Source organism: Homarus americanus, unplaced genomic scaffold (genome assembly GCF_018991925.1).
Source record: "Homarus americanus isolate GMGI-L3 unplaced genomic scaffold, GMGI_Hamer_2.0 scaffold32583, whole genome shotgun sequence".
Lineage (NCBI taxonomy): Eukaryota > Metazoa > Arthropoda > Malacostraca > Decapoda > Nephropidae > Homarus > Homarus americanus.
This window is the reverse complement of record NW_024713129.1, coordinates 12,538,088-12,561,627: the sequence shown is the minus strand read 5'-3', so window position 1 is coordinate 12,561,627 and position 23,540 is coordinate 12,538,088. Positions and strand designations below refer to the sequence as shown.

General features: G+C 40.7%; 1 protein-coding gene and 1 long non-coding RNA gene across 6 annotated transcripts in view; both read right to left on the bottom strand.

Moving 5' to 3' along the window:
• Positions 1–3,321: 3,321 nt before the first annotated feature.
• On the bottom strand, positions 3,322–13,527 carry LOC121871161. The gene is made up of 3 exons (XR_006089839.1): positions 13,414–13,527; positions 3,635–4,408; positions 3,322–3,538 (listed from the first exon to the last, which is right to left on the bottom strand). It is a non-coding gene; the product is annotated as an uncharacterized LOC121871161 (long non-coding RNA).
• A 3,708-nt stretch (positions 13,528–17,235) lies between these two features.
• LOC121867346 overlaps positions 17,236–23,540 on the bottom strand; it is a 46,855-nt gene continuing 40,550 nt past the window's right edge. For 2 of the 5 annotated variants that reach the window (XM_042367272.1, XM_042367277.1), the window contains exons 6-7: positions 22,271–23,040; positions 17,236–20,011 (exon numbers count right to left, since the gene is read on the bottom strand). In XM_042367272.1, coding sequence (XP_042223206.1) covers positions 22,290–23,040 — 751 coding nt within the window. In that variant the 3' untranslated portion in view covers positions 17,236–20,011; positions 22,271–22,289. The remainder of the gene's footprint in view (positions 20,012–22,270; positions 23,041–23,540) is intronic. The other 3 variants (XR_006089126.1, XR_006089136.1, XR_006089135.1) reach the window with 3 other exon arrangements.

The following is a 23,540-nucleotide window of genomic DNA, read 5'->3' as shown; positions in this document are numbered from 1 at the left end:
AACATATATTCATGTAATTAAATAAAAAAATAAAAGTTACTGGTAATAGAATAAAATATATTAGGGGTTTTAGAGTAAGAGAGTAAGTTAAGACGTGGATGAACTTTGGTGTACAAGAGGCGACTCACGTCTCTGTAGTTCCTGAAGAGCTTCCTCCACTTTTATTAGTTCATTTATTCAACTGTCTTGGACCATTAAAACTTTCCAACTTTTCTATTCACTTGTAAAATTACTTTAGGAAGAGAAAATGACTTGTGATGGTTTCATTGTAAAATATAAACGGTTTTAGACGGAAATGTCATACGTGTGTATTGATAAATGCATTTTATATCTTGCATAGTTTATATACAACACACATCAGTAACCTATAATGAAATATACAGTATTCGAATGATATAATGATAGAACTAAAATACATTGTACCTGTTATATAACCATGTGCTGAAAGCCATTTATAAAAGAAGTGATATAAGCGACGGGCAAGAAGGGAGGAGTCGATATGAACTCTGTTTTTACTTCAACTTTACACCCAAACAACATGAAAAACACGACAATTCTTTCGTGTCCAGCTGAGAATAAGACTAACAGAGTAGAAGGTTGCCGGGGTGTGAGGTGTGTTGCCAGTATTATTGACTCCACTACACCCGCTCGTCCTTGTCCCGTGGTTATTATTTCCAGGAACAGACACAAAAAAGAGTCAGGTTTGTGATGTAGCCACTTTGTTGTTTCCACTTTATAACCCAACCCAACCCAACCCAACCCAACCCAACCCAACCCAACCCAACCCAACCTAACCCAACCCAACCTATCCCAACCTCATAATATCATTGAATTATGAGAAGTGTTTAAGAATTATTAGATTTTTTTAATTATCTCTGTATTTACTGAACGTGTACCTGCATTGCTGTTTATTAATCAACAAGGAAGGTAAAACTCGAGAAATAATGCAGGACCAGGTGGTACACTGCTGGCCACGGTCGCTGGGGTTACTTAATGTGTCAAAACGGTGTGTAAACTAGAGCCAAGTTAAAGAAAGAGAGAGTGGCCGACAGAGGAAAGGGGGAGAATGAGAGGGACACTTAGATAGAAATGTAAACAGACAAACGAGTGAAGAAATATAAAAGAGAGGGAGAGAGAGAGAGGGAGAGAGGGAGATACAGAGAAAGACAAACACACAGAGAGGGTCGGTGTAACTCCTACTGACAAAGTTTACCAAGTTTCTATAACAAATAATTCAGCTCAGTAGGGAGTGAACAACAGCCAGGTACAGACACCAGTAGCAGGAAGATGAACTACTTACTGGCAGGTCATGATAAAACTCGGTACAAAGAGTCATTAAAACATTATGGACGAGGCTTCTCCATCCCTGTTGCTGAGACCAACATCGTCTTATGTAAAGCTGTGTTGTGGGAGAAATTATTGAACTACTAAACTAAGCGACTTCAAATTGTATATAAACACTCATTTTTATTTTGTATTTTTAACCATTAAGGTGTAAATATATGCTTATAGTTTATGATAATATCTTGCTTATATGAAAAAAGACTTGATGCGTTTGAAAAATAAAAAGAAACCCGTAAATACGACTTTCCTCTTTCATCGTCCTTACCAGAAAAGATACACAGGAAAGAGACATGCAAATAAGCTTCATCTTCAAGTGCTGTTCACTTTCTCATGAAGACAATTTTCTTCATGCCTGAACCCATGCATATTACCCTCGAGGAAGATGTATGAATAAATATTCTGACTTTTTTTGCGTATTTTTTTCATCGTACATGTTCTAATTTACAATTCTCTTTAATATGTTGACATCTTGAGCTTAACAAAACTAAATACAGTCGCCTGCATTTATACCTGGTACAGTGGCTGGTACATTTTGTCAGATGTGGCCACTCTGTGTTTATTTACATCGTATTAAAACTCCCGGAATGGCACTAAAGAACCTCGCAATAGTAAGCAGAGTAAGGATGCTAGATAAAAATTTCTGGACAGAGTGGCCACATCTCACAAAATGCGCCAGCCACTGTACCAGGTATAAATGCAGGCGACTCTACCCATTGAGGATTTAACTCAGAACTTATTTTGAGAGAGAAAGTCATTCGTTTATTATTCTCCACATATCCATGCTCGAGGCCTCATACTCACCGTATTTTGGGCTCAAATGATGTTCTCTAAAACCTGAAAACATAGCAAGAGTAATATTTAGCCATGGCTGGGAAGCGGATGGGGACCGTCACGGCTCTGATGACAGATTACTGTAATCTTCTTTATGTCTGCAGTTTTATTATTCACGACTTGATATATACACCAGGAAGGAACCAGGGAAGGACTGATAATGTGGCAAGGACAGAGAAAGAGAGTGTAGAGGGAAATAAAACAGGACACAAATTAATTGAAGAGAAAAGAGAAAAGTCAATGACAAATAACTGGAGACGGGAAAAAAATTACGATGAAAAGATAGAAGAATAAATGAAAGGAAAAGAGGAAATAAGAATGAGAAACGTGATAAATGAAGCAAAAGAAGAAATAAACATAGAGAGATACGAAATAAGAAGAGAGGGAATGTAAGCATTAAGAAGAAACAGAACAATAATAACAAAGAAATAAAAAAAGGAAATAAAATAACCAGGAAAATCTTGGTGACGAAAATATTCTTAAATATAAAACATGAAAGTGTAAGGAAGAGTCAAGCGGGAGAAAGAAATTTAAGACAGATTATTCCCAAGAAAAAGATGAAGAGGAGTTGGACAAAAATTCTCACCCGAGAATGTGAGATCAAAAATGAAACTGGAATTATTTAACTTTAATACAAAGGAACATATGTTATGACGAAGGTAAAAATGGACGTTGAAGAAACTGATGGAAGTTATACCAGGAAACTAAGACTGTGAAGCAGGAGAAAAATTACGAGAAATATGCACCTGAGGAAGTTGAGGGGAAATAGAAGAACCTGTGATGACAACAAAAAGAGAACGGGGAGAAGGTGAAGTAAATAAACAGAAGAGACAAGTGCTGGGAGTGTCGAGGAGACAATCTCTCTCTCTCTCTTTCACTCTCTCTCTCAATCTCTCTCTCTCTCTCTTTCACACACTCTCTCTCTCTCTCTCTCTCTCTCTCTCTCTCTCTTTCACTCTCTAATAGAAAGAAAAATACAGTTCAAAGACAAGAAAAATAATTGGAAAGAAAAAGCCATTATTTAGATCAGGAGGAAAGTGGACAAAACTGACAACAAGAAATTAACGATGATGGAGAAGACTTTAGCGAGAGAGAGAGAGAGAGAGAGAGAGAGAGAGAGAATGTTTCCGATAGAAAAATGGGAAAAGGAAAGAGAAAGAGTTAACCAGATGAGGAAGGAGATGGAAGAGGCAGGGAAGTGGAGGAGGAGGATGATGAATAATACAATAGACGGCAGGAGGAAAACAGCTGTATGAGAGGGTCGGACCTGACTGTTGTACCTGTGTCTGAGGGTCGGACCTGACTGTTGTACCTGTCTCTGAGGGTTGGACCTGACTGTTGTACCTGTGTCTGAGGGCTGGACCTGACTGTAGTACCTGTGTCTGAGGGCTGGACCTGACTGCTGTACCTGTGTCTGAGGGCTGAAACCGACTGTTGTACCTGTGTCTGAGGGTCGGACCTGACTGTTGTACCTGTGTCTGAGGGTTGGACCTGACTGTTGTACCTGTGTCTGAGGGTTGGATCTGACTGTTGTACCTGTGTCTGAGGGCTGGACCTGACTGTTGTACCTGTGTCTGAGGGTTGGACCTGACTGTTGTACCTGTGTCTGAGGGTTGGACCTGACTGTTATACCTGTGTCTGAGGGTTGGACCTGACTGTTGTACCTGTGTCTGAGGGTTGGATCTGACTGTTGTACCTGTGTCTGAGGGCTGGACCTGACTGTTGTACCTGTGTCTGAGGGTTGGACCTGACTGTTGTACCTGTGTCTGAGGGTTGGACCTGACTGTTATACCTCCGTTAAGCTCTCAAAAGCTCGAGCGTTGATTATCCTCCATAATAGAGATGTCTGACTGACTTACGACACATGACAACAATGGCGGAGAAAGTGGCGTCAACATAACACTAAGACTACTACAGCTGGAGGCAGTCTCTTATCCTCACTTAAGGGAAGAGATTTTGAGGCAGTTGAGTACAAGAACACCGGCCCATCGCTTCCTCCCGTACACAAAGGAAGACTCTTTCCTTAGACCACAGACAATATTAACATGGATGACTGAAGATGTGACACGTATGAATTTTTCTCCAAGTTGTAAGTAATTCTGATGCTGTTGTAAGTTGCTGCACTGATTCTTGGCATCTGTAGTTTCCTGTTATGATTCTGCTGTAAATTGCTGCACTGGTTCTCTGTGTCTCTAGTTTGCTGCACTTCTCCAACAGTTTCACTCAGTCGGTTCTGAAAATCAAACATAAAGTAAATATTAATTTTATTCAATAATATTAACATAACTCACGAGGCGTAACAACAGTAAACATTGTAATATCAACATTAATATTAACACGAATAAAAATATTTAGATTTATGTTCAGGAACAAAATAATATTTGCCAACAGATAGTATACAAAATATACACAGTTCGCCAGAGTTATACAAATACTTAATGAAGCTTTATGTATATTTATATCATGATAGAAAGAGCAAATGGCCAGATAAAAGTACACAATTAAACAGGATATAATTTTCTACCTAACACCATTTTTCACTAAAGTCAGATGATCACTCGAAGTTGATTAATAGCAAGAACTTATATTGTTAGATGTGAGTGAGTGTATCCCAAGTGTTCATCCCCCTAAAAGAAGTCATTAAATTTTCTTTAACCTTTCCTAAAATTTATTCCGTAATCATAATTATTTACACAGAAAAATATAGGATTATTCTCTCTCTCTCTCTCTCTCTCTCTCTCTCTCTCTCTCTCTCTCTCTCTCTCTCTCCCTCTCTCTCTCTCTCTCTGCGCCCCACTTTAAAATCTTTATGCACCTGCTGGCAGCGACTACTTAATTAACCAACTAATAACTTCAGGTAAAATTCTTGGTCAAAGGTGAAGGTGATCAGACGGCCACCAAGGACGACGCCTCTGTTACCTTCTCGTCCTGTAGTTGTTGCCTTTTGTCGCTCTATAGGTTGTGGTCCATCATAACACTGTATCAGCATTTACATTATGTTTACCTTTTATTATGGTTATATTCTTATCATATTCTTATTATTATATTCTGATTTGGGGAAAGGGAGATGGTGAGGGTGAGGAGGGAAAGGGAGGAAAAGAGGGATGGTATGGGGGAGAGGGAGGGTGAGTAGGAGGGGGAGGGTGAGGAGAAGGGGAGAGGGAGGGTGAGGAGGGGTAAGAGGAAGTGGATGAAAAGGAGAGAGGAGTGATAGGATTAATTCTTAAGAGGTTTGGAAATATTTCATTAATATATTAACATACTGTAGATGAACATAAAGAAATTTTTATCACGAAAGATAATGAGAATATGAGAATGTGAGAGAGTAAAAGAGAGATAATGAGATAATGTGAGAGGGTAACAAATATAAGAGTTGTTATACTGTACACAAACAATAATAAAACAATATCAGGTCTTATTGATCAAGCATCACACATCAGCCACCATACACAGTCAAATGTTAGGAGTCATCACCACACACACACACACTTGTAGTAAACATTCTCTCTCTCTCTCTCTCTCTCTCTCTCTCTCTCTCTCTCTCTCTCTCTCTAGTCTATAGTGTTTGTGGTGTTCTCTCCTAACAAGTCACCAACACACTCTAATGTCTACATACATCCTATGGTTTATATTTCTCGTACACACAACAATGATAACAAGAGCCATACGCCCTTAGTACAGTGGCTGTGTGTGTGTGTGTGTGTGTGTGTGTGTGTGTGTGTGTGTGTGTGTGTTGCTCACTCCCTCCCCCCCTCACTGTGATCACTCATCCAGTCTCTTAACAGTCACCCAGTCTCTTTTACCTGACAACACCACCAAGTATTTTCTGACAGTCTTTATAACTGTACCACAAAACTCGACTGTACACTGCCTCCCAGTCTTATATTCTCCACCAGTTATATTTTTACCCTGGTGTTCCGCTGCTGGTGAGTCAAATAACAGCAGTAAAAAATAAGAACACATTACAACTGCATGAGGAAGCCTCGCTAGGACGCCCCTCACTCGCCAGCACCACACAGGCAACATTGAGTTAAAATGGTCGACAACTGTGCAGGAAAAGGTAAAAGCTTTCAGTAGTAAAATGTTTCCTAAAACTCCACTACTTTAATTGAATGTTGTTTTATGTTTTAGGAAATAAATATTACACTTTATTTATTATAAAATATATGTTATAATACTTAAACCGGTGTTAAAGTTTGTTAAGAAGTAATGTTATTATTTCTATCATGAACATTGTACATAAATATGGTGGATATTGAAATACAGGAGTTGTGTGATGCATGACACACATCACACACCGGCGTGATGGACACACCGAGTCAGCGTCATACACACAAACGTTACCATGATTTATACTGACAACTTGACATTATCACCAGGTGTATAACATATCCCGTCCACTAGTGTAAAACATTTTGTTGTGGTGACACACATCACGTCCCACAACTAACACACAGCGTTTATCAAGTCCCCTTCATCTCTCTCTCAAGACCAGTAAGACTTCCTCATAATATTGTACTGTACCATCCACCTTTATTACTGTACCTCATAACACTCACTACCATCCACCTTTATTACTGTACCTCATAACACTCACTACCATCCACCTTTATTACTGTACCTCATAACACTCACTACCATCCACCTTTATTACTGTACCTCATAACACTCACTACCATCCACCTTTATTACTGTACCTCATAACACTCACTACCATCCACCTGTATTACTGTACCTCATAACACTCACTACCATCCACCTTTATTACTGTACCTCATAACACTCACTACCATCCACCTTTATTACTGTGCCTCATAACACTCACTGCCATCACCTTTATTACTGTGCCTCATAGCACTCACTACCATCACCTTTATTACTGTGCCTCCATAACCTCCTACCATCACCTTTATTTACTGTACCTCCATAACTTACTCACTACCCATCCACCTTTATTACTGTACCTCACCAACACTCACTACCATCCCGCCTTTATTACTGTACCTCCTGCTTACTCACTACCATCCACCTTTATTACTGCTTGCCTCCTGCTCACTACCATCACCTTTATTACTGTACCTCATAACACTCACTACCATCCACCTTTATTACTGTACCTCATAACACTCACTACCATCCACCTTTATTACTGTACCTCATAACACTCACTACCATCCACCTTTATTACTGTACCTCATAACACTCACTACCATCCATCTTTATTACTGTACATCATAACACTCACTACCATCCACCTTTATTACAGTATTTACAGGTACACATATATCAACATTACTACTGATAAAAGTTCTCACATATTCACGTAACTTGAGCGTAAAACATTTGCAGGTTTTCACTCCCCAAGTGCCCAGAGATGGCGCGAAAAATATAGCCAAATTGGCGTGAAATAATAGCAAGATGAGGAAATAACGCCAGTCAGCGATAACTTCCCGTCAGTTTACTTAGAATATAAGAGAGAAACATATGTCTGGTAACAGAAGTATTTTATTGCTCCAACTTGTAATTAATTGCTTTTCGAATGGTAAAAAATACCCCTTTCGCTTTGTTTTATGTTCACAAATTTTATACAGTAATTTTCAATATATTATATATTTATGTTTCTTTTTCACACTATTATAATTCCAATGAAATTTATTGAGTAATATATCTACTAGAGAAATATTCTTCACCAATTATCACTTCAGGGATAATATTGTGTAAGAGTATTCCTCCCAACATCATCTTTCTAGGACTACACGACCCAGTGAACATAGTGAGGAGGATAACAATAACTGTCCCGAGGTTTATGTGATGAAATTGTATCTATTAATTCCAGCAGTAGAATAATATTAAAGGGGAAGTGTATTGAGCGAGCAGTGTAGGGTGGACGAGGGTGTGTGTTAAGACCTGAGTGTTCTACTGTGTACACTATACTACTACTACTACTACTACCACACACACACACCCACACCCACACACACACACACACACACACACACACACACGCACACACACCCACACACACAAGGCTTCTGGCAGTATAAACGTTTTTCCTTATCTTTTTTCTCTCCAGGTGTTTGTTCAAGACCTTTTATGAGTCGTGTGTTTAGAAGAGATACCTCGAGGGGCCCAGAGACTCGGGTACGAAAGAGAGAGAGAAAGAGAGAAAAGCGATGAGGAGAGATAGAGAAGGAGAAGAAGGAATAGGGTGATAAAAAGAGAATAATTGGCCATATTTTAACACCTCGAGGCCATATTAGAACACCTCGAGGCCATATTAGAACACCTCGAGGGCCAGTCGAGGCCATATAAGACCACCTCGAGGCCATATTAGACGACCTCGAGGCCATATTAGACCACCTCAAGGCCATATTAGAACATCTCGAGGCTATATTACAAGAAGTTAAAGCCATATTAGATCACCTCGAGGCTATATTAGACCACCTCAAGGCCATATTAGAACATCTCGAGGCTATATTACAACACGTTGAAGCCATATTAGATCACCTCGAGGCTATATTAGTATATTAGACCACCTCAAGGCCATATTACAACGCCTTCAGGCCGTATTGGTGTTTGCAGTACACTTTCTTACAGTAAAACACTCTGGGAGCCATAATGGTGTCCACAGTAGCAATAGTTCGAAAAAATATTCAACTTTAACGAAAATTTACGGATGTTTTTCCCGGGATAATGGCAGCGTTATTTTCCATTACCTTCGTTCAGGAGTCGCGGGAGGAAATTTACGACCCGCTCATTGGTGCATGCTGGAGTAATGATGCGAGCTGATTGGTGGAGGTGGTGACAGTGGTGTCTGGTGAGTGGTGGAGATGGTGATGGTGTGTAGTGATTGGTGGAGATGGTACATGTATCTGGTGTATGGTGGAGATGGTGATAGTGAGTGGTGATTGGTGCAGATGGTGGTGATGTGTGTTGATTGGTGAAGATGGTGGTAATGTGACAGTCCACACCTGATAGGTCACCTGTCTATTAGTCTCTGTTAATTGGGTAATAATGACATTTTTTCCATCATCATTAATATTAATTGTATGAAATTACTGGCAGAATAATTATCTAAAAGTCATAGAATAATATTTATTAGTTCACGTGATAATATATATAGGTAATATATTTTGTCTGTCAGTCTATATATGTAGTGTTTTAATAATAGTTTTTATTTAAGGGAAACATTTTAGTTCATATATAATGTTTATGAATAACATTACAGGTGATGTAGCAGTGTTAGTCAACATACCATGACACACGTCTTGGCCTCATTGCTGTAAGGGTTAGTGATATTATATAACTTTAAACTTTACGTCAGAGATAAATATTGTTCCTTAAACCCAGATGAAGATAAAGTCATTTGAGAGAACAATACTAATATTAGTATAGGTACAATATGTCATTTTCTTAGCCTCTGTATTAAATATTTCCTCAATACTTCCAGAGTTTATGTCAGGCATAGAATACCAAAACTTGTTTCGGAAAATATTGCCAATTTCTTGCAATTACACGTGGCGCCAATTACAGAGTACGAAATTGTAGATAATTATAGGAGGAAAAGAAATTAATTGTGGTTTTCCTCCACGTGAACACAAAATGTTAACTAGACCAAATGAAACATCAAGTTCAATATGACACAACTCACTCTAGGGAATATTTAGGACTAGACTATTATAATATGTAACATTTTCTTGGTCTCAACACCCAGTAATGGTGCCCCTTGTGAGGTAAATACTGGAGACGAGATCTGTGAGCGGCTCCTTGGAGACCCACACCCTGTATTGTCAGGTCCACCATTGTTATTATATACAGTTATTGTTGTGTTCTCTGAGGTATTGTAGTTAGACACAGTCAGTTATCTGAGGTACTATAGTTAGACACAGTCAGATATCTGAGGTACTATAGTTAGACACAGTCAGATATCTGAGGTACCATAGTTAGACACAGTCAGTTATCTGAGGTACCATAGTTAGACACAGTCAGTTATCTGAGGTACTATAGTTAGACACAGTCAGATATCTGAGGTACTATAGTTAGACACAGTCAGATATCTGAGGTACCATAGTTAGACAAAGTCAGTTATCTGAGGTACTATAGTTAGACACAGTCAGTTATCTGAGGTACTATAGTTAGACACAGTCAGATATCTGAGGTACTTTAGTTAGACACAGTCAGTTATCTGAGGTACCATAGTTAGACACAGTCAGATATCTGAGGTACTATAGTTAGACACAGTTATCTGAGGTACCGTAGTTAGTTATAGGGAAATTTGTAAGGGAGAGACTCCCCAGTTCATTGTTGAGAGAATGTTGCAGAGTGACTGGGGTTTATTGCAGCGAGTTGACCACAGTACGGTGCTGTTATTGAGCTGGAAAGAATTCCCTCTACAGAGATATAAACATTTTTATAGTTAGTCACTATAGTGAGTAACTGTGGACATTGGTACAGACACTATGGGACAACGTCTACTGTGTCTTATTTTAGTACTGAAATATTACAGTTTATCTCACTAAACCAAGAAATTTTGTCTTATAATGCAACCTAACCTAACCTAACTTAACTTAACCTTACCTAAACTAACCTAACCTAACCTAACCTAACCTAACCTAACCTAACCTAACTTAACTTAACCTTATTTGATCCTACAATATAAAATCTCTTGATGGAAGCCAATTAAGTTACGGACAAAGACACTAATGTTTTATATCACAATAAAAATCCATTTATATCAGTTCCGAATTTTTAGCTGGAAAAAATTTAGTAAATAAGGCATAACGAGAAGAAATAATAACTAATTAGCAAGAAGATGACAAATAATAGCAACAAGATCAATTGAAACTTTATGCAAACTGAAATAAATGAAAGAAAGGCAGATGGGGGAGAAAAATAGAACAAATCGGATATAAAAGTTTTCGTTAACTGAGGGGGATGGCGGACATTGCAGAATATGTAAGCAGGGATAAGGGAGAGGGAGAGGAGGGGAGGACGAGCGTTCATAGCCTAGGGTGCTGGAGTACAAGGGTTCAAGACCCGGGGTGTTGGAGTACAAGGGTTCAAGACCTAGGGTGCTGGAGTAAAAGGGTTCAAGACCCGGGGTGTTGGAGTACAAGGGTTCAAGACCTAGGGTGCTGGAGTACAAGGGTTCAAGACCTCGGGTGTTGGAGTACAAGGGTTCAAGACCTGGGTGTTGGAGTACAGGGGTTCAAGACCTAGGGTGCTGGAGTACAAGGGTTCAAGACCTCGGGTGTTGGAGTACAAGGGTTCAAGACCTGGGGTGTTGGAGTACAAGGGTTCAAGACCTGGGTGTTGGAGTACAGGGGTTCAAGACCTGGGGTGCTGGGTACAAGGGTTCAAGACCGGGGTGTTGGAGTACAAGGTTCAAGACCCTGGGGTGCTGGAGTACAAGGGTTCAAGACCTCAGGTGTTGGAGTACAGGTTCAAGACCTGGGTGTTGGAGTACAGGGAGTTCAGAACCTAGGGGTGTTGGAGAACAAGGGTTCAAGACCTCGGGTGTTGGAGTACAAGGGTTCAAGACCTGGGTGTTGGAGTACAGGGGTTCAAGACCTAGGGTGTTGGAGAACAAGGGTTCAAGGCCTCGGGTGTTGGAGTACAAGGGTTCAAGACCTGGGGTGTTGGAGTACAAGGGTTCAAGACCTCGGGTGTTGGAGTACAAGGGTTCAAGACCTGGGGTGTTGGAGTACAAGGGTTCAAGACTTCGGGTGTTGGAGTACAAGGGTTCAAGACCTCTGGTGTTGGAGTACAAGGGTTGAAGGCCTCGGGTGTTGGAGTACAAGGGTTCAAGAGAGAAAAATAGTGAGAGATGGACTATACCAAGGTTCCTTTAGCGTGTATTATAAGACAACAGTTTGGACAAGAGTCAACACCAGCAAGTGTTTTCCAGCAGTTAGTTCACATGACTGACCTTCTCGGAGCACCAGTCATGTCTAAATCTCCCTCACTCATTCTAACCTTCTCGGAGCACCAGTCATGTCTAAATCTCCCTCACTCATACTGACTTTCTCGGAGCACCAGTCATGTCTAAATCTCCCTCACTCATACTGACCTTCTCGGAGCACCAGTCATGTCTAAATCTCCCTCACTCATACTGACCTTCTCGGAGCACCAGTCATGTCTAAATCTCCCTCACTCATACTGACCTTCTCGGAGCACCAGTCATGTCTAAATCTGCCTCACTCATTCTGACCTTCTCGGAGCACCAGTCATGTCTAAATCTCCCTCACTCATACTGACCTTCTCGGAGCACCAGTCATGTCTAAATCTCCCTCACTCACTGACCTTCTCGGAGCACCAGTCATGTCTAAATCTCCCTCACTCATACTGACTTTCTCGGAGCACCAGTCATGTCTAAATCTCCCTCACTCATTCTGACCTTCTCGGAGCACCAGTCATGTCTAAATCTCCCTCACTCATACTGACTTTCTCGGAGCTCCAGTCATGTCTAAATCTCCCTCACTCATACTGACCTTCTCGGAGCACCAGTCATGTCTAAATCTCCCTCACTCATACTGACCTTCTCGGAGCACCAGTCATGCTGACTCACCAGTCATGTCTAAATCTGCCTCACTCATTCTGACCTTTCGAGCACCAGTCATGTCTAAATCTCCTCACTCAACTGACCCTCGAGCACCAGTCATGTCTAAATCTCCCCACTCATACTGACTTTGTATACACACAGGTACACAAACACACACCTCAACACACAGGTACACAAACCCAGCTTCAACACTCAGGTACACAAACACAGCTTCAACACTCAGGTACACAAACACAGCTTCAACACTCAGGTACACAAACACAGCTTCAACACACAGGTACACAAACACAGCTTCAACACACAGGTACACAAACACAGCTTCAACACACAGGTACACAAACCCAGCTTCAACACACAGGTACACAAACACAGCTTCAACACACAGGTACACAAACACAGCTTCAACACACAGGTACACAAACACAGCTTCAACACACAGGTACACAAACACAGCTTCAACACACAGGTACACAAACACAGCTTCAACACACAGGTACACAAACACAGCTTCAACACAGGTATTCAAACACCGCTTCAACACAGGTATTCAAACACCGCTTCAACACACAGGTACACAAACACCGCTTCAACACCTCAGTTATAATGTTTGGAGTTTAGTTGCCCCTCAAGTGAGAGTCGTGATCACACGCGCGTCGCCTCGCTCTCACAGTGTTTACCTTGTGACGTCATCTGAGTCTAGCCACTCCAGACCCGGCAGCTCATCATCCGCCTCGGTCCAGATTCTCAGCTTCATACGTTATGTTTTTCTCCTAAACTTTGATAACTGAACGAACCTTGCTACTGTAGACTCCCAGTCACAAGACAAAGATCATCTCGGTCGTGTCTGAGGACTGAGACCAGACAGACAGTGAGACATAAACATACACGTCACTGTATCCGACTCAACATTTCACGCAGGTGTAGCAGGTGTGAGACGGCTGAGGTGTGAGGCACAAAGATGATATACTGAGGCTACTGACAGGTGAGGTGACACACACACACACACACACACACACACGAGGCTTCAAGATAAAAGTTATTGGTATCTGTCTAAAAAAAACCCGGTGATAACAACACAAATATCTTATCATAAACGATATAGTTTTCTCTTACTTCATAATATTCGTCCTTCATTATACACAATAAAACACAAACTGATTTATTTTTTTATCTTGATGTTTCTGTCGTAAAATAAAAACAAATATTATTCCAGTTATTAAATATTAAAAAGACTCTGTACAATGGATGTAATATTTTCCTGTGTACTTTAGGCTGCCGACATAAAAGAAAAGTTTAATATCACTAGAGGAGGATTTTTAGCCTTTACCTCGCACATGAAGCCATTATTATAATGGACTCACTCGCTTGGGCAATTTTTTTTTTATACAAGATGAAAAAAGTAGATATAAAATAAATAATGTGTGAGACGAGGAAATCCTACCCAGTGATTATAGTTTATTTTGAGTCGACCAGGAGGCAACACACACCCTATGTTGGATGATCTACCACGTGTTGGATGATCTACCACGTGTTGGATGATCACCTGATTGTCTCTTGTCGTCAAGTAAATAAAAACATCAATATTACGTATTAACCTAAGCTAACCTAACCTATTCCAAAAAGTTTGCTATATTGGCTAAAACACTCTATTATTTTCTTAATTTATACTCATATTAGTTTATTTTACTTTACAACGCAATATTTATATAATTTCTCTTGACCCAAAGGTGAGGAACTTGTTGGAAATTGAGACGTAAATTGAAATAACTGTCAGCAACTGTGAGACTTGACTGTGTTTAGGACTTGATTTTCCTCCTGGTGACAGAACCTAAACTACTGAGGTAGTGTAGACTCTATACACTGTTAGTGAGGTAAAGTGAGGTAGAAGAGACCCGATAAACTGTTAGTGAGGTAGAAGAGAATCGATAAACTGTTAATTACAAAGTCGTTTCAGAATTAACCATTAAGATAATATATAATGATGACTTTCTGACGACAAACACCGTCGAACACAAGCACAACAAGAACACAAACACAACAAGAACACAAACACAACAAGAACGAAAGAATAATTGCCTAAGTAGGAGAACTCGCAGACCAAATCTTAAGATAAACTGAATGAAAACTTGTAATGGTTCTTCAGTGTTGTTTTTATCAAAGTAAACAACAAAAGTAGTTGTGGGAACTAAGACTACTAAATCACATTTCAGGAAACTGCCACATCACTCACTGTCGAAACTTGAGCAGTTAATGTCTACAGAGAAGGACTCGGGCATATATTGAGATGTTACACTAGATTTACGGTTATTCTCAAAACCACAATGCCTGTAGACTGACGCACACAAAATTCTAAAAGATTCTAAGGAATTACAAATCTGGTTCTCAAAGCAGAGATTGAAGCTTCACAAACAGATTATTCTTGTTTCTAGTCAATATTGCTACCAGGTCATTCATCCACAGGGTTAGTGAAGCTTCTGATTTTCATCCCAAGTTAATTAACAAGCTTACTCTCTCCTCACAGGGGACAGATTACCTTAAAGCGAAAACAAACACCTATTACGATCCAGGAGAATTACCTGCTGACGTCACCTGGGAAGTTACTAATTTACCTGCTGGACTTGACACCCTGAGGAACACCTACGAGTATCTACGTCTCTCTCTCTCTCTCTCTCTCTCTACCACCACTTGGCCGGGTCCTGTGGTCAGCTGCTCGTGGGCCAACAAGCTGTGACGGGGTAATCCTCTTTACTCTCCAGCCATTTGTCACAAAAATTGTTCTGCCCCAGACTAGTTGAACCCATCGTCCGCTCTGCCTTATATTGGTCCTGGTTGACTGTAAGGCGGAGCAACTGTGGGGAGAATATGATGGGAATTAGTGGTGGTTTATAGCGATCACTGTTGGAGGATGTCTGTGTGGCCGTGTTGGAGGTGTGGTGTGTGGCAAGGTTGGAGGTGTGGTGTGTGTGTGGCAGTGTTGGAGGTGTGTGTGTGGAGGTGTGTGTGTGTCAGTGTTGGAGGTGTGGGGTGTGTGTGGCAGTGTTGGAGGTGTGGTGTGTGGCAGTGTTGGAGGTGTGGTGTGTGGCAGTGTTGGAGGTGTGTGTGTGTGTGTGTGTGGCAGTGTTGGTACTGTGGTGTGCGGAAGTGTTTGAGGTGTGGTGTGTGGCAGTGTTGGAGGTGTGGTGATGTGGCAGCTTTGGAAGTGTGGTGGTGTGGTAGTGTTGTAGGTGTGGTGTGTGGTAGTGTTGGAGGTGTGGTGGTGTGGTAGTGTTGTAGGTGTGGTGTGTGGTAGTGTTGGAGGTGTGGTGGTGTGGTAGTGTTGTAGGTGTGGTGTGTGGTAGTGTTGGAGGTGTGGTAGTGTTGGAGCTGTGGTGGTATGTGGCAGTGTTGGTGCTGTAGTGTGTTGCAGTGTTGGAAATGTGTGAGGTGTCCCTTCCTACCTGACCTTCATGAGTCAATAAAGATGTTAGCATCTGTGTGTCACCCAGTAGAGGAACTTTATTATTTCCTTACCTTTATTGATAAGTTTATAATATCTTAACCCATTTTAACGTTATCCTTGTAATATATATATGTAAAAGTTTCATCAAGGTCTAGCATCAAGGGTTGTACTTGAGGGATATCCTGCTCTCTTGCCAGACATTCAATCATAATAACTTGGTATGATAAAGAAACTCAACTTTCTAAATTGTTTATTTATCCAAAACATTATTGAGACACAGGTCTGTGAAACTGTTTACTAGTGATGTACGGAGAGAAAAAACTTAGTCAATAAAACAAACATTCACATACACTTATACACACACCAGCAGCTTGGACAAAAAGAACACACATCTTTGGTGTTTGTTTCATACGGTACACGGTGTAGCTTTATGGTACAATGATGACCACGGTACACAGTGTAGTTTCATGGTACAATGATGGCCACGGTACACGGTGTAGCCTTATGGTACAATGATGGCCACGGTACACGGTGTAGCTTTATGGTACAATGATGGCCACGGTACACGGTGTAGCTTTATGGTACAATGTTAGCCACGGTACACGGTGTAGCTTTATGGTACAATGTTGGCCACGGTACACAGTGTAGCTTTATGGTACAATGTTGGCCACGGTACACAGTGTAGCTTTATGGTACAATGTTGGCCATGGTACACGGTGTAGCTTTATGGTACAATGTTTTATGGTACACTTTTTGGCCACGGTACACGGTGTAGCCTTATAGTACAATGATGACCACGGTACACGGTGTAGCTTTGTGGTACAATGTTGGCCATGGTACACGGTGTAGCTTTATGGTACAATGTTAGCCATGGTACACGGTGTAGCTTTATGGTACAATGTTGGCCACAGTACTTATGGTACAATGTTGGCCATGGTACACGGTGTAGCTTTATGATACAATGTTGGCCATGGTACACGGTGTAGCTTTATAGTACAATGTTGGCCACGGTACCCGGTGTAGCTTCATGGTACAATGTTGGCCATGGTACACGGTGTAGCTTTATGGTACAATGTTGGCCATGGTACACGGTGTAGCTTTATGGTACAATGATGGCCACAAGGAACTGGAGGATTGTCGCCAAACTTAAGTCGGTATATGATTTTTCCTGCGTAAAAATTATGTACAACATCTACAAAAGACACATATGTACAGCAAGTCTTAGTTGTGATGACATAAACTGTGCAGCATTATGGTGATGTACAGCATTATGGTGATGTACAGCATTATGGTGATGTACAGCAGACTGGTGATGTACAGCAGACTGGTGATGTACAGCAGACTGGTGAAGTACAGCAGCCTAGTGATGTACACCAGCCTGGTGATGTACAACAGCCTGGTGATGTACAGCGTCACCGTTCATGTACAGCAGACTGGTGAAGTACAGCAGACTGGTGATGTACTTCAGACTGACGATGTACAGCAGAATGATGATGTACAATTCAAATATGAAATATATTGGCGTAGAGCACGAAGCAGTTGGTAACCCTGAAGGTTAAGTGAGTGTGTGCTGTTTACCTTAAGCACTGTAAAGTTCTCTCTGTTTACCTCAAGCACAATAAAGTTCTCTCTGTTCACCTCATGTGTCAAAGTTCTCTCTGTTAACCTCAAGCACAATAAAGTTCTCTCTGTTCACCTCATGTGTCAAAGTTCTCTCTGTTAACCTCAGGCACTGTAAAGTTCTCTCTGTTTACCTCAAGCACAATAAAGTTCTCTCTGTTCACCTCATGTGTCAAAGTTCTCTCTGTTAACCTCAGGCACTGTAAAGTTCTCTCTGTTTACCTCAAGCACAATAAAATTCTCTATGTAAATTCTGCTGCGTCTTATACACACACAAAAGAAAATACTGTTAGTATAATTTACCCATAAACTATCAGACCATCTTACAAACTCTCCAGAGAACATTATCAACATTATGTAACCTTGATAATTACTTGTCCTACCTGATATTATTAACCAGACATAAGGTAAATAAATCCAGGTAATATTATTATTGTAGGTGATAAGCTAACATAGTTTACCTGGTGTCTGGTGTAAAACATTTAAGGGTTTTCCTCAGGTATATTTTTTAATATAATATGATAATATAAGTCAAGGGAGACAAGATTTAATGACCAACAAGAGCAACATTGGATCATAATACTAATGAAGAAATTATAAATAACGTAACACAACATCAGAAAGGTGTACTTGTATGATGTTATAGTTTATTATTTGGTAAATGAAAAAATACACAACAAAACACAACACAACACAACACAACCATGATCCATACAGGGTGTTGTTCCAAACTGCTTCATATTTCATTGTTGTATTTTGTAATCTAAAAATGTCACGGTTTACTATTTTTTGGTAGACTGTACAATACTGTAGTTTGGTAAGGACTAGGAGCCCGTTTATGTACATCATCTTGGTGATGTACAGCTGTGTGGTGATGTACAGCTGTGTGGTGATGCACAGCTGTGTGGTAATGGTTAACATCCTGGTGAACTACAGCTGTGTAGTGATGATGTACAGTTACCTGGTGATGTACAGTGGTCTGCTAAAGTACACAATATGTGCATCATACAGAAGCTTAATTTTGAAGTGTTTTGATGGCCATTATGCGGTGACCTTGAGACTATGATGTACACTGATCAAAAGGATGTTATAGAATGTACACAGGAACTTGGTGATGTACAGTAGCTCGGTGAATGATATACAGCAATTTGGTGATGTACAATAGCCTGGTGGATGATGTACAATAGTCTGGTGGATGAAGTACAGTAGCATGATGGATGATGTACAGTAGCATGGGATGATGTACAGTAGCCTGGTGGATGATGTAGAGTAGCATGATGGATGATGTACAGTAGCCTGGTGGATGATGTAGAGTAGCATGATGGATGATGTACAGTAGCATGATGGATGATGTACAGTAACCTGGTGGATGATGTACAGTAGCTTGGTGGATGAAGTACAGTAGCATGATGCATGATGTACAATAGTCTGGTGGATGATGTAGAGTAGCATGATGGATGATGCACAGTAGCATGATGGATGATGTACAGTAGCTTGGTGGGTGAAGTACAGTAGCATGATGCATGATGTACAATAGTCTGGTGGATGAAGTACAGTAGCATGATGGATGATGCACAGTAGCATGATGGATGATGTACAGTAGCCTGGTGGATGATGTACAGTAACCTGGTGGATGATGTACAGTAACCTGGTGGATGATGTACAGTAGCCTAGGATGATGTACAGTAGCATGTAACGTTAGCTTGGTGGGGACTGCACATTAATCTGGTAATGTACAACAGGATGTTAGTACAATTACCTGGTGATTAATGCACACTAACCATGTACTGTGCATCTAAACAGTTGAAGAGGATTTTTAGGTGATGTACAGTTGTCTTGAAGTACAGTTATCTTGGTGTACAGTTGTCTTGGTGTACACTTGTCTTGAAGTACAGTTATCTTGGTGTACAGTTGTCTTGGTGTACAGTTATCTTGGTGAACAGTTGTCTTGGTGTACAGTTATCTTGGTGTACAGTTATCTTGGTGTACAGTTGTCTTGGTGAACAGTTGTCTTGATGAACAGTTATCTTGGTGTACAGTTGTCTTGATGTACAGTTGTCTTGGTGAAAAGTTGTCTTGGTGAACAGTTGTCTTGGTGAACAGTTATCTTGGTGAACAGTTGTCTTGATGTACAGTTGTCTTGATGAACAGTTATCTTGGTGTACAGTTGTCTTGGTGAACAGTTGTCTTGGTGTACAGTTGTCTTCATTCAGTGTCTGTAAAAGAAGGAATATGAATGAGATTTTGTTTACATATACAGGGACAAACAACGAACCACATCCCCGTCCAGTTCACGATGATGTTGTGTGAGCTGATCTGTCCCTTTCTTCTCTTACCCTTTCACTCTCTCTACCTTATCTCTCACCCTCTCTACGCCATCTCTCACCCTCTCTACCTCACTTCTCACCCTCTCTGTACACTCACCTCCGCCTTACCAAAACACTCCCCAAACACCGCCATTGTTCACTATTCTCACATACATTTACGCAGTCCGTCATTCCTCCATCCAAAATTCTTATAAAATATCATTGTGTTAAGTATTCTAATCTGTTTCTTGTGTTCGTTTCTTTATGTCGGGTCGTTCTCGCTTCCTCCAGAGCCTTAGTAAGATATCATCACTTGAGAACTTTTTCCATATTTTATTGTATCTTTTGTAATGTATGTTTTTTTTTTGTAGTATCTTTTCGCTGTCCAGTTTACGTCACGGACACATCAGCTGAGTTTCTTGTTGTTAGTCTATCCGAGTTATATTCTCTCTCTCTCTCTCTCTCTCTCTCTCTCTCTCTTCCATGTTGGCTACTGAGGTTAGGAACATGATACTATATTACATACACTTATTTACTCGAAGTCATTCAGATGTTAATTTTATATATATATATTTTTGTATTTTTTGTTGATTAATGGCTGAACAATTTGTATTAATTTGTTTTTTCAATGTCTCCAATATGCTAATATGACCAAGTCCTCCACGTAACATCTTTCTCATTCATCCTTTACTCACATTCATGATCACATATCTCTCACTTGGTCATTCTTCCTACCCTGTCACCCACACCTTCTCCCTCACATCACAATGAAATATTACATCAGGTAGTCATCCCATTTTCTCCTTTGCATTCATAATTGTGTTTTATCATTCCCACATTATTCTCCCTTGTCTAAAGTTACAGTCACAGCTTTCCATAACTTATTCTCTACGTCTGTTTTATAAGGAGAGTTTCCGAGGCATTAAGGACATATTGTCAGTCAGTACATCACATTGTTTGGTGTCGCCGCTCTGGAAGTGAAAATGGTTTCCCTGTCACACTCGACTCACCACACGCGACTCACCACACGCGACTCACCACACGCGTCACACTACATTTTAATCCTTGTTTACACTTTGATGTTTTGTTTTACTCAGAAATATATCGAAATATTTCCTGCTAGAGTATAATCTTGTTGCCAAATTATCTGGTCTGTCTGTTTGTCTGTCTCCCTGTTTACTGAGCCAGTGATTCGTTTAGATTAATATGCATCATAAATTTTAGCTGCATCATTACCTACGGCTGATTTATGATGCGTTTACATGATGTGCCAGCTTAGTTATATACAGTTGCGTACGGTGGCAGTCAGTTCCCTCACCTAACCTAACCTAACCTAACCTAACCTAACCTTACCTAACCTAAAGTTTTTTAACAGTGTAGGTATAAGTTTCTTTTAATTTAACGCAGTTGTTGACGTTCTCTGTCTGCTGAGGCATCACCAGGAGCCAGTGTCAACAAGGACTGTCATCAGAGAAAACATGGCCGTAGGTCCTGAGTTACACCAGAAGCCAATTACTTAGCCTCCTCGACCCCCAACTCTCACCTAACCTAACTTAATCTAACCGTAATACGGAATGTTGGTGTCATGTATCCAGCCATAAACAGTTGAGGTACAGTAGCGTAGAAATAGCGGTTGTTCACTTGGTGTCGTGTAATACAGCGTGTTTGTGTGTGTGTGTCAGTTCTCCTTTAACCAGACCAACACTCTGGTTCACCTCCGTTATCTGCAGGTGGCAATGCCATTTAAAGCCTTAATGGATGCTCTCGGTAGACTGACTGACCACATGATGACTACAATAACATCACTCAATACACTCCATCAGGTAATACGATGACCTGACTTAACTTAACCTAACCTAACCTAACCTAACCTAACCTAACCTAACAGTGTTTGATGTGACTGTAGCACACACACACACACACACACACACACACACACACACACACACACACACGAAGTTCAAGCAATAGCACCTATGCTCTTGCCGGTGAGGGATCCGAAATTAAAGGCAAATATTTGTTCATTAGTATTTAGCAAATACCTCAAGAGCTCGTCGTAACAAAAATACAGACGAGAATTATTATTTTTTTTAACTCCGAGGTAAAAATTCTTCTGAAAGTCGAGAGAAAAAAATAACAAGAAAAAGATTACGATAATTTAGTTCTTACCTCTTATTAGCGTCGTGGTTCATGAGTCGTAGCAGGTGTGTGGCGCGTGTGTGAGGGTCGTAGTTGGGTCGGCTGTCGGATCTGAGGTTGTGTGTGAATCGGTGGTTGGATAAGGATCATTTGATGGGTATGGTTCAGATGAAGGATGTTGTGAATCTGTGGCGGCATACGGAGGAAGGGGAGGGGTCTGGGTGTCACAGCACGAAGAGGAGGTGGCGGCGGCGGCGGCACTTCTTGTCCATTGATCACACCGACGACGACCGCCACCATCGGTACTCTTCTTCAGGATGGATTTTAATGGTTCCTTGAGTGTCCTTGTTGATGTTTTGCCGCTGGGGCTTCCTCTAGCTGGGCTCTGTTGACTGGGAGACTCCACTTCTACCGCGGCTTGACACGTGGATGTATCCGTATAGCCACCTCTCTGTATCTGTGGTGTAGAACTATCTGCATATCTAGCAGAAGGAGGCATGGAAGTATCCACATATCCACCTGAGGCGAAGGCAGAATCTACAGTTCCGTCACTCGATATCTGGGGATTGGAAGCCTCATTGAACCCAGCAGGTGACAAGGGAGGGAGAGAACCCTCCGGATATCCACCAGATGAAACCTCCGCCATGGAAGATTCTGCGAAGTTTCCTGGTATAGGTTGAACCGCAGAAGGGGGCAGGAAGGCTGCTTGAAGACTGCAGGAACAACACGGATCACCAGGAGGAAACACTGCCGCCGAGGAACCCAGTGACTCTCCAACATTAGGAGTACAACAATCCAACCTGCCAGATGATAAACACATTAACACACCACAGTACAATGATGTTTTATTTTTTTTGGTGTTGTCATCGAAAAGTTATCTAGTTCAAGACTTAAAAAAGCTCCTTAAATTTCAATTGAATGCATTGTTTACCAGGTAGCTTACTTAATAATAATAATAATAATAATAATTAACGGTTTATTGAAAGAGCTTGGCAGCCAGAAGGCTGAAAATATACAGTTACATATTTGGGGAATGGGTTTCGAATTACAAATAATATACAAGTAACATAAGTGATACAAATAAGATATATAATAACTAGATGGGGAAAAGCTCAAACTACAGTGCATTTCAACATAGTGACAGTGCAAGAAGTAGTATTTACTGGGAGTGAATACACTGGTTTATTACAAGTTATTGATAATTTTTACAATGGTTGGGACTGGGCTGTTCTTATAGCGATCAGTTCGTGCACGTATAGGCTGGATGCGGTTGTGTGTGTGTGTGTGTGTGTATTATGTA